We start from the raw sequence: 19,664 nt of genomic DNA on the forward strand, positions 1-19,664 counted from the left end.
CAAAGCATAAAAATAAGTAAAGACTTGTTGTAAGTTAAGTGAAAATTTTAGAGACTTTGACATGTTAAGCCACAATATTCGGAATTAGAAGCAGTCGAACAAGGAAAGCCGGCACATGCGACAACATTGGTCACATATCTGCCCAACGTGAGAAGGCTGATGATCGGCGGAGTTTGAGCAGCAGCAGACAGCACTTTGACAGATGAACAACCAATCAGACAGGCAATGCATCCAAGGAGAACAACGACCAGTACAGTTCGCGCATCAGGAACTGTCAGCATACTGAAGACACGAGTGTTATGCATCTGGCAATGTGGAGGAGGAGAAAAAGGCACTGCCCAACCATAGAGGTAAAACAATGGAAAGCTGGCACAAATGCTGACATTGGTCACATTTTTGCCCAACGTGAGAAGCATAGATCAACGACAGAAGAGTCAGTCACTGCCCTAGAAACTTCGCGACATTGGCAAAAACACCAAATAAATATCTCCATCAAACAGGCATGAGGAGGATCTTTGAGGGGAGAAAGGAGACACAAAGAAACGTCATCTGGTTGGATGGACTGATGGTATTCAGTGGATGTCATAATTTTCTACAGTGACTTAGCCACTATACTGCTCAACAGAAGATGTTGATACCGTGCCAATAGGGCAACGCAGAAGATGCCATCCCAGATGTTAACAGAAAGAAGTTTGTGTGGTACTTACCCAGGTGGCTGGTGAGGATGAAGGGACTACGGCCTCACCAAATGAGTCACCTGTGAACATTGAGGTTGATGAACTCCACCAGTAGATGCTGAACCTGAGGGTCGCTGGTTCGATTGCAGGATAGAGCACTCTGTGCCACGCCGTAGCCGCTTGTTAGTAATGCGACAAGAGAATTCACACAGAGAAGACCATACCACTGTACCATACCACTGTTCCACTGAGTCACGAGCACTGTACTGAATGGAAGAATACGCCACTGGCACACTGCTGCAACATGAGCCGTCGTCATATCAGTGGTCACTAGAATCTGCACACTATGAATCTGTTGCTCTGCAGCCACGAGGAATTGATTACTCCGTTTAAAGGTTCTTATGCCTCAATAAATGACTGTTAGTGGAACCACCAATGTTTCTTTCACACCTCACCCGCTGAGCCAAATAAAGAACCCATTCCACCACCCACAATGTGCCAGTTTCCCACCTGCCATCCATAACAAAACAATGACCTTTGCTCTCTTCTGTCACTGATGTTCAATATCTAGTGTCACTAAACCCCAACATGCTACAAAACACATATTTATAATAACTTATAATATCATGTGTAAAGATGCAGATCTGGTTTCATTTGAAATGTTCCCTTTCACACAACATAAATAAAAAACATGATTATTCATTTATATGCGATGGCAGATTTAACTCTACAGGAAAAAATCCAAGACTTAAAAATGCAAAAAATCTGTATCCTCACACTTCACTGAATGGGATGCATAGGGACCTGTTTACAAATCAAAAATAATAATGATACATACTTATTTTTACTCCAAATTAACTGACGTGTTAACAATGAATGGGCAGTTCACTAATAAGAGCTTGTGCTGGACCATATAGTGAAAATGGTGCAGATCCTGGGCAATCTCACTGGAAAAAAACGTGAAGACATGTAGAAACGTCTTGAACTGAGGAAGGAATTCAGATTTATGGGGATCACAGGTGACCATCATTAACTGAAAATACTTAGTAAGTACATAAATAGTTCCTTAATAATGTAAACAGTCTCTCTCTTTTTTGGTCGGGTTCTGTACTGCCCATAGAGGCAATAATTAACTCTCAGTCAGTCATCTTAAAATTTATCAGATTTAATCATAATGAATCAAAAATTAAATACAAATTAACTCACTCAAATGCAGCTTTGATGACATCAATGTTTTCGTTTGTTGAAATGTATGACCACAGTTTGGCTAAAACTTCCTTTACGAGATTTTCATAAGCTGTTCCTGATGATCTCAGAGTTGGTACCAAGGAAAACAGCTTACAGAGACTGAAACAAATGCAATTGTTTATTATTAAAGCAACTATCTCACTTTACAGGAAGACTGAATACTACTCAGATACCCAGACAGGAGCAGCTTACCTTGTACCTAGTCAGTAACAGATGATTTACTTTATATTAAAAAAAAAAAAAAAAAGAAAAAAAAGTAAACTGCTTCTGCTGGGCATGCATAATCTCTCTCTCTCTCTCTCTCTCTCTCACACACACACACACACACACACACACACACACAGTCACACAGTACAATGCATCTGTGCATCTGGACTATAGTGAACCTGAAAGAGGTGATGAAACGGAAAAGTGGGAGGAAGAGGCACCAGGACACCCAGAATTTCATATAAGGGATGGCAACTTATGTTAGTTTTGCAGTAAACAAAGAACTAGTTTTGAGATTCCATGAGAAATGGTTACCGGAGTGATACATTTGTTGTATATGGTGGGGCAGGATGTGAGTCCAGTTTGCAAAGATACAATTTTGTAGGTGGGACTGTGGAAGAGAATACCCACAATTTGCATTCTGTAACACATTTTTGTAGTTGAGACTGTGGAGTGGAATACACACAATTTGCATTCTGTAGAACAAATAAACATCACTCATCTCCAAAAAGTTGGGGACATGACCCACCACATAGTGGGTGCTGTATTGGAGGGGAGGATGAGTAACTGACTTTCAAGCTGTATTCTTCCTTTCCTGCTATAACATTTCTGATCATACTTTTCCTATCTCATTTCCCTTTGGGGTGCCATTTTATCTGTCCCTCCACCCAACTTCATATACTCCATATTACAAACCATAATTATTTTCCTTTAACTTTAAACACATTTTTCTTTAACTTTAAACACATTTTCCACACAGTAACTAGAGTTACAGCTTTATTCCAGAATGTGCATAATGAAAAAGTATCTTCAGGATGGGGAACATCACTGCAGATGTACCACAATGGTCAATATTGGGTCCACTGATGTCTACATTCTTTTATCCAACAAGTAGAAATAATTCTCTTTGCTGTTGGTGCAAATATTATAATCACACCTAACTTCAGCACTTGAATAAGTAAATAAAATTTGCTTGACAAATAATAACTTGTTCTCTGCAAATGGACTGTCACTGAAACCGAATAAAACAAAATACATGCAGCTCTGTATTGAACAAGGTCTGACCACATCATTAGAAATAATGCATGAAGGCAAGTCAAAAAGAGAGTATTCTAAATTCTTAACTGTATATAATGATAAGAAACTGAATTGCAAGTCACATACCACAGATCTTAAATGTCTAAGCTTTGTTATTTTTGCATTACAGATGATATCAGATTTTTAGCAAAGAAATGTCAAAAAATTGACTTTCTTTTCTGTTTTAATTGAATAATGTCTTACGGTGTCATGTTCTGGGGTAACTCATAATTGAGGAAAAAGTGTTGGTTGCACAGAAGTGGGTAATAAGTATTAGTGGTGTCCACTTTTAATCTTTTGCAGATAGCACTTCAAACAGTCTGGCATCCTGCAACAGCTTCACGGTATATTTACACCCTTGTGAAGTATGTTGTCTACAACAAATCTATAAGGAGAAATTGTTACATTAGCCATTGCTCATCCTCTTTAAGATAATTATGTAAATGGTCTGCATTTTGCCATATTTATCTGACTGGTATGTGGAGGACTCAGGTTCAGTACACTAATTCCCCAAAGCATTTGTAGGGTAGAAAAAGATAATCAAAACCACAAGACACCTTTCAGTTCACTGGCAGGTATGTCCTTTTGATATACATGGGGAGGAGGAAGCCAGCATCAGAACAATGGTGACCAACCTCTACAAATACAGAGTATGGAAAGGAAGAGGATGAAGTAAAATAGATAAAGGAGGAGCAGAATATGTTGACCACTGGAGTTATGAAGGAACTGTGTTTTGTTTTGGTAATGGCTGTGATATTTTATAATTCAATGGAGTAAGTGAAACAATTTAAAAATTTGTCACAAATTTGTTAACCTTCTGATGACAGCAGGTCTTTTATCTCGGCTTAGCCTTGGTGCTAGACTTTTCCACGTTGTCGTGATGTCCACAATATCAGCTGAACACAAGGCAGCAATGGCTTCAATGGCTATGGATGATGGAAGACTACCTTGAACACCACTACACTTGTTCAAAATGTCTGAGAGTAGAGAAACAAGTTCTTCTCCATGTTGAGCAGGCCTGAAATAATGACCAGACATTAAAACATTTCTTTAATACACATTAATTTCAAATAAACTAGTGTGCAATATGGAACATCAATACACTTTATTTACATCTTTATTACAGAAGCAACAAACTACCACGTAATTTTCATGTTAGTTATAATAGCACAATGTTATGCAATTGCTAATTTCTCTTAGGCTATTAGTGCAAGAGGCATTCAATAGTTAATGAGACAAATGGCTGTGGAAATGAAAATCAATAACAAACAAACACATGACACAATGGTGCGCAAAACTTGAGGAAGAAAAACTTTCGCACAATATGTCACTGCCGAGTAACATAGTCACATGGAACTTGGACAATACGCAAAAAGAACTGCAACAGTCTAATACAGAAGGTAACTGACAGAAATACACAATGAGATGAACAGAAATGTTATTTTTATTCAAATCCAATAACTACATTGAAGTCACCACGATTTATGATGTTCTCCTGCACATCACAAAAGGCAGGACCTGGTTCTTAAAAGCGTGTCTGATCACCACAATGGCAGTGCATGCTCTGCAACATGCTCCTATGCTGGCCACAATGTTGGTAGGGAGTTCTTGTGGGAGAGCATGCCATACCTCCACCAGTGCAGTTTACAACAGCTGGGTGGTCTTCAGTGCACTTAGTCAAGCTGCAATACGTCTCTACACCACATCAGACATGAGTTCAATGGGATTTAACTCAGGAGAACAGGTAGGCCCATCTGCTCACAAAATATCCCTCTTCCTTCACCTGTGCTGTTCTAGTCAGTCACCCATTGACATTCGGCCCGAGTTCGATTCCTGGCTAGGTCGGAGATTTTCTCCGCTCAGGGACTGGGCGTTGTTTTGTCTTTATCATCATCATATCATCCCCATCAATGCGCAAGTCACTGAAGTGGTGTCAACTAAAATAACTTGCGCCAGACGACTGGTCTACCCGATAGGAGGCCCTAGCCACACTACATTTCATCCATAAAAATTATGTCAGAGGTGAACGCACCCCTGAAAAGATGCACATGGGGAGTACAGTGTCACAATAATGTTGGCTAATGACTGTACCAGTTCAACAATTTGGAGGGCAGTATGCCTGTGCAAAATTACATCTCCCTACACAGTAACACTTGGACCATGAAAACGATCATATTCAATAATGTTCCTCGGTGCATTACATGTTACCACCTCTCATCATTTAAGGTATGTCCAGAATCACTACTCAGACTGTATCTCTCATTTGAGAAGAGCATGTGACCTCACTTCTTGTTGGTTCAGTCCGCACGCTCTTGACATCATTGCAGCCAGCGATGTGCAGGTGTCAACAGAACATGACATGCTAGTCATCAGGAAAAGAGACCATCATGAAGTAGTCGCCATGACAATATGAAGGATGAGATTGTGTGCCTTACAGTCCTGTTAAATGTAGCTGCAATTGCACCCACTGTTTAACATGGAGCCCTTCTTATTTGTTGCATAATGCAGGGTTCATCAGCTGCTGTAGCTGATCATGGTCAACCTTCTCTCCTGCTCCGGGCAGCAGTTCAGAATGTTCTCCATGCAGGTGAAATACAAAACTCCTGTACTACATTCACCACACTTGATGTTTCTTCCAGTGTCCCGGTGATTCTTCGCCATGTGAAGTCACCGAAATGTTGCCTTCAGCACATGCTGTAATGAAGAGCACCATCACAGTGCACTGTAAATACTCACTGAATGACACACAGTCTTTTCCTGATTCTTCAATTGCCTCATGCAGTGAGGCCAGTCCCATCTGACACTATAGTTGCACTGACTTCACATCATGTAATGTCCAGCTATCTGTGCATGACTGGGAGACATCTGACAACATGCTTGCGGACTTTCATTCATTTCCCATGGGTTGTTAATATGTTATGTAACTTTTTCTATCTCATCCTTAAGTTTATAATAGAGGGAAACATTCCACGTGGGAAAAATATATCTAAAAACAAAGATGATGTGACTTACCAAACGAAAGCGCTGGCAGGTCGATAGACACACAAACAAACACAAACATACTTACAAAATTCTAGCTTTCGCAACCAATGGTTGCTTCGTCAGGAAAGAGGGGAGGAGAGGGAAAGACGAAAGGATGTGGGTTTCAAGGGAGAGGGTAAGGAGTCATTCCAATCCCGGGAGCGGAAAGACTTACCTTAGGGGGGGGGGGGAAAAAGGACGTGTATACACTTGCACACACACACACACACACACACACACACACACACACACACACACACACACACACACATATCCATCCACACATATACAGACACAAGAAGACATATTCAAAGACGAAGAGTTTGGGCAGAGATGTCAGTTGAGGCGGAAGTGCAGAGGCAAAGATGTTGTTGAATGACAGGTGAGGTATGAGTGGCGGCAACTTGAAATTAGCGGAGATTGAGGCCTGGTGGGTAACGGGAAGAGAGGATATATTGAAGAGCAAGTTCCCATCTCCGGAGTTCGGATAGGTTGGTGTTAGTGGGAAGTATCCAGATAACCCGGACGGTGTAACACTGTGCCAAGATGTGCTGGCCGTGCACCAAGGCATGTTTAGCCACAGGGTGATCCTCATTACCAACAAACACTGTCTGCCCGTGTCCATTCATGCGAATGGACAGTTTGTTGCTGGTCATTCCCACATAGAATGCATCACAGTGTAGGCAGGTCATTTGGTAAATCACGTGGGTGCTTTCGCATGTGGCTCTGCCTTTGATCGTGTACACCTTCCGGGTTACAGGACTGGAGTAGGTGGTGGTGGGAGGGTGCATGGGACAGGTTTTACACCGGGGGCGGTTACAAGGGTAGGAGCCAGAGGGTAGGGAAGGTGGTTTGGGGATTTCATAGGGATGAACTAAGAGGTTACGAAGGTTAGGTGGACGGTGGAAAGACACTCTTGGTGGAGTGGGGAGGATTTCATGAAGGATGGATCTCATTTCAGGGCAGGATTTGAGGAAGTTGTATCCCTGCTGGAGAGCCACATTCAGTATCTGATCCAGTCCCAGAAAGTATCCTGTCACAAGTGGGGCACTTTTGTGGTTCTTCTGTGGGAGGTTCTGGGTTTGAGGGGATGAGGAAGTGGCTCTGGTTATTTGCTTCTGTACCAGGTCGGGAGGGTAGTTGCGGGATGCGAAAGCTGTTGTCAGGTGTACACGATCAAAGGCAGAGCCACGTGTGAAAGCACCCACGTGATTTACCAAATGACCTGCCTACACTGTGATGCATTCTATGTGGGAATGACCAGCAACAAACTGTCCATTCGCATGAATGGACACAGGCAGACAGTGTTTGTTGGTAATGAGGATCACCCTGTGGCTAAACATGCCTTGGTGCACGGCCAGCACATCTTGGCACAGTGTTACACGGTTCGGGTTATCTGGATACTTCCCACTAACACCAACCTATCCGAACTCCGGAGATGGGAACTTGCTCTTCAATATATCCTCTCTTCCCGTTACCCACCAGGCCTCAATCTCCGCTAATTTCAAGTTGCCGCCACTCATACCTCACCTGTCATTCAACAACATCTTTGCCTCTGCACTTCCGCCTCAACTGACATCTCTGCCCAAACTCTTCCTCTTTGAATATGTCTGCTTGTGTCTGTATATGTGTGGATGGATATGTGTGTGTGTGTGTGCGCGAGTGTATACCCGTCCTTTTTTTCCCCCTAAGGTAAGTCTTTCCGCTCCCGGGATTGGAATGACTCCTTACCCTCTCCCTTAAAGCCCACATTTTTTCGCCTTTCCCTCTCCTCCCCTCTTTCCTGACAAAGCAACCATTGGTTGCGAAAGCTAGAATTTTGTGTGTATGTTTGTGTTTGTTTGTGTGTCTATCGACCCGCCAGCGCATTCGTTTGGTAAGTCACATCATCATCCTTAAGTTTTGTACAGAAGTGTATTTTTCAATCTAGTCTCCACAAACATTTAGACATTTATCCCATTGCCATGTGAGTTTTATAATTCTAGCAACTCATGTATGGTTTGCATGATTGCTTTGTTATATTTGAACTTAAAGCTGCAATTCTTTGAGCCTAGTGAACAAATAAATGTTAAATGATATGACTGTAAAGTGTATGTGGCATCACTCCCCAAATACATTTTTGATGAACTGTCACATTTTTTTATATTGTGGGGGGAGGTGCTATTGTAGAGCAGAATTACACTTTTTGAGAGAGCATCCTGTTTTATTCTGCTTACAAATTTCATTTCATACTGAAGCATGCTAGATTAGAAGGGTACTGTTTTGTTTGCAGTTTCCACTGTAACATTGCTATACACTCAATTGGGGTTCTAGTAAAAATAACCACTTGCATATTTAGTACCAGAGTACTCACTGTTCACAGTATATTGTCCTGAACAGTCCTGAAAACTGGTAACATAACTCTATTGGCTGATAGCTGATATACATATTCTTTTCTTAATGGAAGAATGTGGATGGTTCTTATTCAAGTGTGTGTGTGATGGTACATAGTGGTGAATTCACATTTCACTGGAGATTACAGCACAATCTAGACAGTCATTACTTACCTTTAAAAACAAATTATACCTAAGAGTCTTTGAGTATTTGAGTCAACAATCATGGCAGACACCTTGAACACATTTTACAATAAATAATTTTTCTATGAATGGTTCAATACACAATTGCAGTACTAACATTACTCATATTGGCAGTTGTTATACGAGGGCTATCCACAAAGTACATTACGTTTTGGAATTAAAAATAAATAAAGTATTGGAAATTTTTTTATTATATACAGATGAAAGCCACACTTAAATACTACTTTTCTACATAGTTGCCATTTAAATTAAGGCACATATCGTAGCGATGGACGAGCTTGGAAATTCCTTCGTCGTAAAATTCGGCCGCCTGCGCCTTCAGCCACGTAATGACTGTCTTTTGGGACAGAAAAGGTGTGATTTTTGTGGATTTCCTGGAAAGAGGCACTACAATAAACTCTCAAAGGTATTGCCAAACTCTGCACAACCTCAGAAGAGCGATACAAAACAAGTGCAGGAGAAAGTTGGGCTCAAAGATCTTGCTGATTCACGACAACGCCCGGGCCCACACGGCAAATGCCACTCGTGAAGTTCTCGAATCTTTTAAGTGGGATTTGTTTCCTCATCCGCCGTACAGTCCCGACCTGGCACCGAGCGACTTCCACTTATTCCCAGCAATGAAGAAGTGGTTGGGTATGCAGCGTTTTGATGACGACGCACAGCTTCAAGAAGAGGTAACCACGTGGTTGAAGGCGCAGGCGGCCGAATTTTACGACGAAGGAATTTCCAAGCTCGTCCATCGCTACGATAAGTGCCTTAATTGAAATTGCAACTATGTAGAAAATTAGTATTTAAGTGTGGCTTTCATCTGTATATAATAAAAAAATTTCCAATACTTTATTTATTTTTAATTCCAAAACGTAATGTACTTTGTGGATAGCCCTCGTAATTTGGAGTAAAGTAGACCACTGAATGAAAATCAGAAGCACTGAGTCGTCAACAGGCACATCGACCACTCAATGAAAACCAGAAGCACTGAGTCGTCAACAGGCACACATAAAAAAAAGAAAGAAAACTTACACACACACACACTTCTAACACTACGTGACATTAGCTGGATGAAGAATGTTAGTGCTGCATTTTAGCAAGTGGACTAGCCTGGGTTGGGGGTTGTGTCAGTTGGCGGGGGCGGGGGCGGGTGCGGGGGCGGGGGCTGGGGCGGGGGCTGGGGTGGGGGCGGGGGGCGGGGGCGGGGGCGAGGGCGAGGGCGAGGGCGAGGGCGAGGGCGAGGGCGAGGGCGAGGGGGAGGGGGAGGGGGAAGGCGAGAGGGAGGGGGGAGGCGTAGGTGGAGGGGTGGGGAGGGGGAGGGGGAGGGAAGGGGAGGCAAGGGGAGGGGAGGTGGAGGGGTGGGGAGGGGTGGGAAGGGGAGGGGGAGGGGAGTGGGATGGGGAGAGGGAGGGGGAGTGGGAGTGGGAGAGGGAGAGGGAGAGGGAGGGGAGGGGGAGGGGGAGGGGGAGCAGGAGGCAGGTAGAGAGGTTGGGGTGGAAGGCCAGTAGCTCGATGGGAGGGAGCCGGTTTGTTGCCTTGGAATGCGGGAGGCAAGGGTGGCAAGTGCATGGGCTAGGCACGTGATGTGCAGTTGTCACAGTTGGTGGTAAGCAGTGCACACCCAAGGTGATGTTAGGGACGTGACTAGGATGGGGTGGCAGAACGGAGGAGGAGGAACTGTTGGGTGGAGGGTGTGGGGACAGCGGGTTATCGGAGATTGAGGCCAGGACGATTGCAGGAGCTAAGTATGTGTTGCAAGGACAACTCCTATCCTGACCTAATCATCCTCCCTGCAGACAAAGACTCCATCACTGTCGTAATGAGTCATACTGACTACCTGGCATAAGGCCTCTGTCTACAAGCTCTACCATAGTGATTTCATCCCAGAAGCCCAACACAACTTTCAATCCCTACCAAAATCCATGGGCCCTTCTCAGAACCTCTCCAGTGAGTCCATCTCCCTCTTCGCCGCAACACCATTCCACACACCCAACTTCTATATGCTTCCCAAAACCCATAAATCTTACAATCCTGACTGCCTCACTGTAGCTGACTATTCAGCTCCCACTGAAAGAATTTCCACCCATGTTGACCAACACCTCCAAGCTATTGCCCAAAACCTGGGCTCCCACATCAAAGATACTAACCACTTTCTTCACTAACTTTTCCCTTTGCCTCCTGGATCTCTACCAGTAACCACTGATGCCACCTCCCTATACACCAACAACCCTCTTGCCCATGGCCTTATTGCTATCTAACATTAGCTGTCCTAACATCCTTCAGACTCTAAACTCACAACATCATTCCTTATACACATAACCAACTATATCCTGATACATAACTTCTTTTGAAAGGAAGAACACAAACTAATCCACAGCATGACAGGAGCACCCGCATGGTATTCTCTTATGCCAACTTGTTTATGCGCCATCTAAAGGGAACTTTCCCAACCTCTCAAAATTCCCAATCTTTACTCTGGTTAAGGTTCATTGACAATATCTTCATGATTTGGACTCACAGCCAAGACACCCTAACCTCATTCCTTCACAAACTCAACCTATACAATTTACCACCCACGTATGATGTATCTGCAGTGACTAGAACTCCCTTGCCCAGTGTGCTCAAGGTGTCACAAAGGCCTTCATAGACAGGCTCTACCCTCCAAAACCTAGTCCGCAAACAGATTTCCAGTTCCATATCCTCACTCTCCCCCAATTCTCCTAACACCCTCAAGGAACAGCTATGTAGGAACACTCCCTTCATCACCCAATATCATCCTGTACTGGAACAGCTGAACCATATCCTTCATCATGGTTTTGATTATCTCTCATCATACCCTGAAATGAGGGACACTCTACTAAAGATTCTTTCCAATCCCCTTGAAGCGTTGTTCCGTCATCCACACAATATACACAACATCCTAGTCACCCCTATCCCACTACCAGCCTTTTGCCACAGGAAAAAGACCAAGGTGCAAGATTTGTCCAATCCACCCACCCAACTGGCTACCCGAGTCTTTCACAGGCTTATCCTGCCCCCATCAGAGGGCCAGTCACCTGTGAAAGCAGTCATGTCATATACCAACTCTGCTGCAAACACTGCACAGCTTTTTCTGTCAGTATGACTACCAACCATCTGTTCACCAGGATCAACGGCCACCACCAAATTGCTGCAAACAACAATGTTGACCACCCAGTGCACACCATGCAGCTGAGCATACTGTTCTCAATTTCAACAGCTTCCTCACAACCCAGGCCATATGGATGCTCCTCTCCACGACCAGTTTCTCTGAACTATGCAGAAGGGAGTTACCCTTGCAACACATCCTTTGTTCCTGTAATTGTCCTTGGCTCAATCTCCAGTAACCCACTGTCCCCCACACCCTCTACTCAATAGTTTCCTCTTCCTCTGTCCTGTCACCCCCTAGCAACTCACATCCCAACATCATGTTCAGTGTGCACTGTGCTCCACTGTCTCTGGCAACTGTGCATCACAGGATCAGCCTGTGCACTTGTCACCTCCTCCTCCTTGCATTCCTAGCTGGCAAACCAGCTTCCTTCCTTTGAGCCACTAGCTTCCATCCTGATCCCTCTACCTGCTTCCCACCTCTTCCTCCCTCTCATCACCCCACCTGACAAAACCCCCACTAAAATCTAGCCATTCTGCCAAAGTGCAGTACTAGCATCATTGTAGGGGCACAGGTGCATGTGCAAGTTATCTTTGTCTTTTGTGTGTGCCTTTCGATGACTCAATGCTTCTGCATTCTGCTGAGTGGTCTCCTTTAGAACTTTCCAACACAACTGTTTTAATTTTTATATATTAACTTTTTAAGTATTAAAAATACTAACCACCAAGGAGTCATGCTGCAGTTTTATTGCATATTGTTAGCTCAAACATTATAGAAATAATTTATCAGACATTTATCACAACTGGGTACAACAGTTAACTGTTTTATTGAAGAAATCTTTACATCTTTAAGGTAATCACACAGCAATGAGCCCAGGTCTTAATTTGGGTGCTTGTAGAGGGAAAAATACTGTGGAATGCCTTGGAACTGCAATGAGCTTTAAGGACATCAACACATTTTGATGATGTGATAATGATAAGTGCTGCATTTTGAGTGACAAGACATTGTTGTTATCAGTCTCTAACAAGTTACGAAATACTGAACCATGTGCCTAATCTATTGTATGAACACACTACAACATTCTCTCCATAATCTTTTGATATGCATCAGACTTTAATTTGGTAATCCCTAATAATAACTGAATCTAGTAATATATGCCTTCACTTACCTAAAGTAGCCAGCTACAATTTTTGAATCCAAAGGGGAAGTCAAGTTTACAAGCACTGTCAGCTGGGAGACACCCAAGGAGTTGTTCAGTTGCCTAATTGGAAAAGTTTTCCTCCCTTTGGAAGACTGACACCATTCCTTCACAAAGAGTGAGTGGTAGTGTGCCTTAAACATCTGTCCAGTGTGATAACTGTGACGAGTGAATGCAGAGTTCTAGTGTCATGTACCCATTGCTGATAATGACAGGGGAGGGAGGGCGGGGGGAGGGGGAGAGGAGGAGGAGAGGGGGGGAGGGGGGAGGGGGGCAGAGAGAGAGAGAGAGAGAGAGAGAGAGAGAGCATTGCTGGGACAGAGCCAGTTCCTCTCGAACATTCCACGGATGCCACCAAGACCAATGTCCCCTTCTGATAAATAGATAACCATTAAAAGTATCAAAGTATCACATGCACTTACTCCATGAAATACAGTAGAGAGGTTTCGAATTTAATGCAGAGCACTGGCGCAATGTCTGAGGATCAAGACTGTAACCCATCACCTCTCCTCCCTAACTGTGTGCTGCTGGGTGTTCATCTGATTTGTTGCTTCCATTTTATGTATTGTACAATATTTCGATGATCAAACCAGTAGTCTTCTTCTGGTGCTGCGAGTTGTGCTGTATTGTGTACTTTGTTGCTGGACTCCAACCAGACTGTGAACTAGTGTTGGTCTTGCACTGCTATTTATAGCTGAAATTGAGTCCTGATGGACACTACACCCTTGATGCCCACATTTGAATTCTGTGAAATGCACATTCTCTCAGCATTTCTCAGGTCTGGTGGGTGTGGTGGCTTGCGAGATCTTAATAAATTGAATACCTGACCACAAGTTTGTTTAAACTGAAACTGCTGTCCCTGTTTATTAGGTTTTCTGACTTATTTATTTCAATTGACTCCTTAATTATGCCATTCGAGATGTTTGGCTTCTGCATAATGATACTGGTTTCACTGTATTTCACTTCAAGAATATATTCCAGGCCGTGCTTAACAACAGCTGATGTGCTTGATTGTTTCAGTCAAGTGTGTTGCCAATTTTGCTCACATCTCTCCTCAACTGTTTTAATAGTCTTCCACAATTAAATATGCCACATGGAATGCAGTATACACCTACCTTTTAGAGCTCTAAATCATCTTTAAAATTACAAAGAAGACTTTTTATCTTTGATGATATACACACCATAGCAGATTTACATAGGAGTGTAGCAAAATTCCAGATAGTGGGCCAGCATAATGTATATAAGCAACTCTCGGCTTCTCTCTCTCTGATTCAGCCTCAACCTCTTCCTCAGGCTTTTTTGATTTTGACTGCAACACTTCGTCAATTTGACTATGTGAGTACTTAGTCCTTTGGAACACAGTTTGTAGGAGTTGTAATTCTTCAGAGGGGTTCTCCTTGTCTGAACTACACATGCACGAACTCTCCCTACCACACACTCTTTGCCTCCATAGCCGCCCCCCCCCCCCCCCCCATTCCTTTCCCCATTTCCTACTTCTACTACAGCCTTGCACACATCTGCTATCAAACCAGCACGCCTACATGGTCCTTTCTCCTCCCCATCTCTCTCCTCTCCCTTTTTCCCCATAAACACAGTCTCCGAATGTTGCACCTTACAGCCCATCAACCTGGCCCGCCCTAATCTCTTCTACACCCCCACTACTCACGCCAGACCAGATCATTACTCATGTCACTCGGTCCTCAGCACTTGGAGATGACAGTGGCCAGTCTACCTTTAAATGTAATGTAACAATGAAAACAATTTTTGACAAAATAATTTAAAATTTTCCTTCTCATCCTGCCCTGACTGGCAGCGGTGACTTTCCTGAAATTTACCCCTTCTCCTAGACCTCTGTAGTCTTTTTCCTTCACCTCTCTTCCTTTTCTTCAAACTTCCTGCCTGAAGGAGCCACTGGCTCCAAAAGCTTGCCTAATAATAACCTTTTTTTATGTGTGTGTTCTGCAGCCACTTGATTAGAAATTTTAAATATAATGTTAATATAGTGTCACTCATCATTTTCTTTCTATGGCTGGTAGCAGTCTATCCCATTTAGATGAATAAATTGAATTTATTATGGTCACTATACCTTGTTTCACAGATCTGTTTCATTGCCAGTGCCTTTGCAACATTTAATTCCCAGTATTCTTCACCATCTTTTATTGGTTCTTGAAGCAATTTCTGAAGATATGGGTAGCACCGGCATTCTATTTTCCACAGTCTTGTGTACAAATCTACAATCAGAGTCTTCAGAGGTTTCTTGTTTTTCAATGTTTCAAATGTATGTACAATCAATGGTATGTTTTCCTGCAAAGGTAACACATATAGTTACAAACTCTAGACTTCTAACCTTCATTGCAAAAAGTAACACTTGTAAGTAATCTTATTAAGTAAGATTTTAAGATACAGTGAAACCTCTTTATAACGTTCCTCCATATAATGATTTCCTCCATGTTACGTCTGTTTTTTTCAATCCCGACTAAAAGCCCATATAAACAATGTTAAATTTTCCTCTTTACTGCGTTTCCTCTACATTACAATTTCCTCCACGTAACGCTCATATTTTTGGAACCCTGGTCAATTATTTACCTCTTTATAACGTTTAAGTTAGAGAAGGTTTCTGTTATTAAAAAAGTGGAGGTATCTCCTGGTGTGTGTCGCGTGGAGCTAGCGAAGCAATTTGAACTGGCCCCCCTCAACACTCAACACTATTATGAGAAACAGATCGTCGATAATGGAAGGGTTTTAGAACTGTGGAAATTCGAAACATATGCTTTTGAAACCATCAACTTACGAAGAAACGGAGGAAGTTTTATTAACTTGGTTTCAGCAAGCACGTGCTGCAAAAGTTCCTATAAACGGAACTATTTTGAAGGAGAAGGCACTTCAAATATCACTGCTGTTAGGAACGGAAAATTTTAAAGCGTCCAGTGGATGGATTGATAAATTTCGACAGCGTCATGGTGTTGTATACAAAGCAGATTGTGGAGAAAGTAAAAGTGCGGATGAACCAACTGTAGCTCAGTGGATGCAGACTCTCCCTAATCTGATACATGGCTGCAAACTGTGTGACATTTATAACGCTGACGAAACCGGCATGTTTTTCAATTAAATGCCGGATAAGACATTTACTTTTCATGAGGAAAACTGCCATGGGGGTAAGAAGAGCAAGGAACGTCTTACCGTTTTGTTGTGTGCAAATGCTGATGGCAGTGAAAAACTGAAACCTTTGGTTATCGGGAAGCCAGAGAATTTGAGTTGCTTCAAAAACATTTCCACGTTTCCGTGCAAATATATGAACAATGCCAAGGCATGGATGACAAGTGATATATTTTTACGTTTTCTCAGAGAATTTGACGCCAAAATGGGGAGTGCTGCAAGAAAAGTGCTGCTGTTTGTGGATAGATGTGAGGCACATCCACCAGTCGTATCCTTTCTGAGAAATGTGAAAGTAATTTTCCTGCCACCCAACTGCACCAGCCATCTGCAACCTTTAGACTTGGGAATAATACACACCCTTAAGGTTAATATAGGACAGCCCTTGTAAAAAAAGGCCTTGAGTTTGATGGACCAAAGAAAACCAGAAAGCCAGCCAGCCATACTCACAACTGAAGCTGAATATTTTACAGGCAATGAATTTAATTATGTACTCGTGGAGGGAAGTGAGTGGTGAAATTGTTAAAAACTATTTCACAAAAGCAGGATTCTATGAGAATGAGATGGCAGCTCCTGTGGAAGATGTTGCAAGTGATTTGTAAAAGTTTCAGGAATTAATAAGCAGTGATTCTATCACTTTTGAGGACTTTGTGGCTGTGGATGACAACATGGCAACCACAGGAGTACAAAGTATTGAGGAGCTGACTGCAGAGAGAAGCTTGGAGAATAATAGTTGTAGTGAAAGTGACAATGACAAGGAAGATGACCCTGTGCCCTCATATAATATGGCAGCTGAAGCCTTTGAAACATTCAGGAGATATATGATGGCCCATAGACTTGAGGACAGAATAGTAGTTTAACTTGCTCATTTGGAGCAAGAAATGATTGCCATAGAGTTTAGGAGAAATAGAAAACAAACATGCTTGCTTGAATATTTAAAAAAAAATCATAGGTATGTGATTTTCAGATTGCATAGGTTCCAAGAGTTTTGTGCAAATTTAAGTTCCGTTCCATAATTTAATTATTAAAGTAATTTTTTGTAACTAGTTCTTTTTTAATCTGTACTATTTACTGTTTTATGTAATATGTTTAGTGTATCATAAACAAAATTTGGCTCATATTCTATAATTAGGTCAACTGAAGAACGGAATACCACCTGTCAGCTTTGGACAATGATGTCATATCTTAAGAATCTGTTATAACTTTTTACAGTACAAACAGATCCATTTACTTTCACCCATCCGCCTACTGGGCCCCATGTTTTAATTACAAAAAACTAATCATTTGATGCATTGATCATTTGCAATGAATATCATATTACAGTGTAGTGAAAATTTAAAATTTCATCTATGGCACCATTTGTCAAAGCTGATTAGTGGTACCCCAATCTTCAGTAATGCCCTACAATTATTATTTGGAAACCTTCCTCTTTATAGTGTTTTCCTCTATACAGTGTTCAGAATTTGTGGTCCCTTGAAAAATGTTATAGAGAGGTTTCACTGTATGTGGTCTGCTTTCACTAGATCAAAACCTGGAAAATCATGTAGCCTATTAATCTTCACATATTTACAACTGCTGCAGGTGCAAGTGGGATTAATTTCACTTGCAAAGTTCAGTAACCAAAACACAATCTGGAAGCAACCAAATTCACATCTTACCACACAATCAACAGAGAGAAGAACCAGTTGTGAATGTATCATATTGCTGAGTGGCTATAGTTAAGTTTTTTGTCATCTGTCTATGAACTAGGGTGAGACAGACTGTTAGACTGTATTCTCTGGACTCAAACAAGAAAAGAAGGATGTTGATGATCATCTGTCATACCATCTGCAAAATATGACTAGGGCATTCACCAAATAGTGACTGAAAAAATGAATCAATAACCTTGCTGGACATTCAGATGATCACCATATAAAATCATAGTAACAAAACTGCTAAAGTAGGTAACATCACAGATTACTTATACCAACAACAACAAAAACTCCCATAGCTGTATTTACATTCCTAAAAGTAATCACTGAGAAAGGAATCTTCTTGGATACTGTTCACATGTTGTACCAATAAAACCATGTAGCATAACATCTGGCCAATAAGAGATAAAATCTTCTGACTTTCCTTGCATATTAAAGCTGTGTGTAGGAGCAGGAGTCAAACCTGGATATTTAGCCTATTGGCAGCCAGCACTCTACCAGCTGAGTTATCCAAGCACAGCTCATGGCCCAGCCTCACAGCTTTACTTCCACCAGTACAGAAGTTATACCAAATTCCAGTATGCAAACTAAAAGTATTAAGCAAACTTAAGTGTTATGGCACTAATGACATCTCTCAGACATGGCTGGAACACTACCTTCATTCACAGATTGTGCCACAAGCTGGAGCACAACATGCGGGGTACCACCAGAATCAGTACAAATCCCACTCTTGTTCTTAACCTACATAATGATTTTCCTATTATTTTATAGTGTGGTTAAAAAGCTGTTATGTTTACCGATGAAAAAGCACAGTAATCATGGGTCATACTCAATCTTATTCAATATAGCTCAGTTGATAGTTGAACAGACCTACAAATGGTTCGTAGCTAACAGTTTAAGTCTTAATACCACAAAGATTCATATTTTGCAATTTCAAAACAAGCAAATATAAGTGTAATAAATATCAAAAAATCTGTCAGCTGTAAGTTCAGCTCCAATTTATTTTATAGGAAACCTGTTTTGACGATATAATATGTCATCGCCAAGCCCTAAAGAACAAATTTGCAGCAGTATTAACAACAAGAATAGCACAGAATATGGATACTATCTGTAGATATATGAAAATATATTTGTCACTAATCAATAATATATGAGTGGATTTGCAATGTGAAGCCACCACGTACAGAGGTTCCACAAGCTATTTTTATAATGCCGATAAAAAAAATGAGAAGCCTCCAAAAGTGTTTAAACTGTTGATAAAGTGTATAATTACGGCACCAAAAGGTAAAAATGACAATAAACTGTGTAAACTAAAAGATGGAATACTAGTCTCATTACTAGCACATCCTAAACATAGGTAGGTATAATTTCAAACAGGAAACACATCATATGACTACAAGCATGCAACTGAAGCTGCTTATTCATTATATATAAACCAGAGTAGAAGTGGTTTTACACATTGTTTTTATTGTGTTTTTGATAACAAATAAACAGCTTAAATTGCATGCTTGTTGTCATCTGATGTTTCCAATTAGAAACTATCCCTACTTATGTTTAGGGTTTACTAGTAGTGAGCATTGTGTTCCTTCTTTTAGTTTAGACATTTACTCCTTTTGGTGCCATAATTACAGTATACACTTTATTAATGGTTTAGCCACTTTAAGAGACTTTTCATTTTTATATCTACACAGTAAACACAGC

At 41.7% G+C, this 19,664-nt stretch overlaps 1 protein-coding gene across 2 annotated transcripts in view; it reads right to left on the reverse strand.

Annotated features, from left to right (window-relative positions):
• Positions 1–19,664, reverse strand: part of LOC126262282 (focadhesin) — a 298,944-nt gene that overhangs the window by 172,559 nt on the left and 106,721 nt on the right. For both annotated transcript variants that reach the window (XM_049958798.1, XM_049958799.1), the window contains exons 9-11: positions 15,206–15,423; positions 4,024–4,227; positions 1,884–2,024 (exon numbers count right to left, since the gene is read on the reverse strand). In XM_049958798.1, the coding sequence (XP_049814755.1) occupies positions 1,884–2,024; positions 4,024–4,227; positions 15,206–15,423 (563 nt within the window). The remainder of the gene's footprint in view (positions 1–1,883; positions 2,025–4,023; positions 4,228–15,205; positions 15,424–19,664) is intronic.

Source organism: Schistocerca nitens, chromosome 6, assembly GCF_023898315.1.
Source record: "Schistocerca nitens isolate TAMUIC-IGC-003100 chromosome 6, iqSchNite1.1, whole genome shotgun sequence".
NCBI lineage: Eukaryota > Metazoa > Arthropoda > Insecta > Orthoptera > Acrididae > Schistocerca > Schistocerca nitens.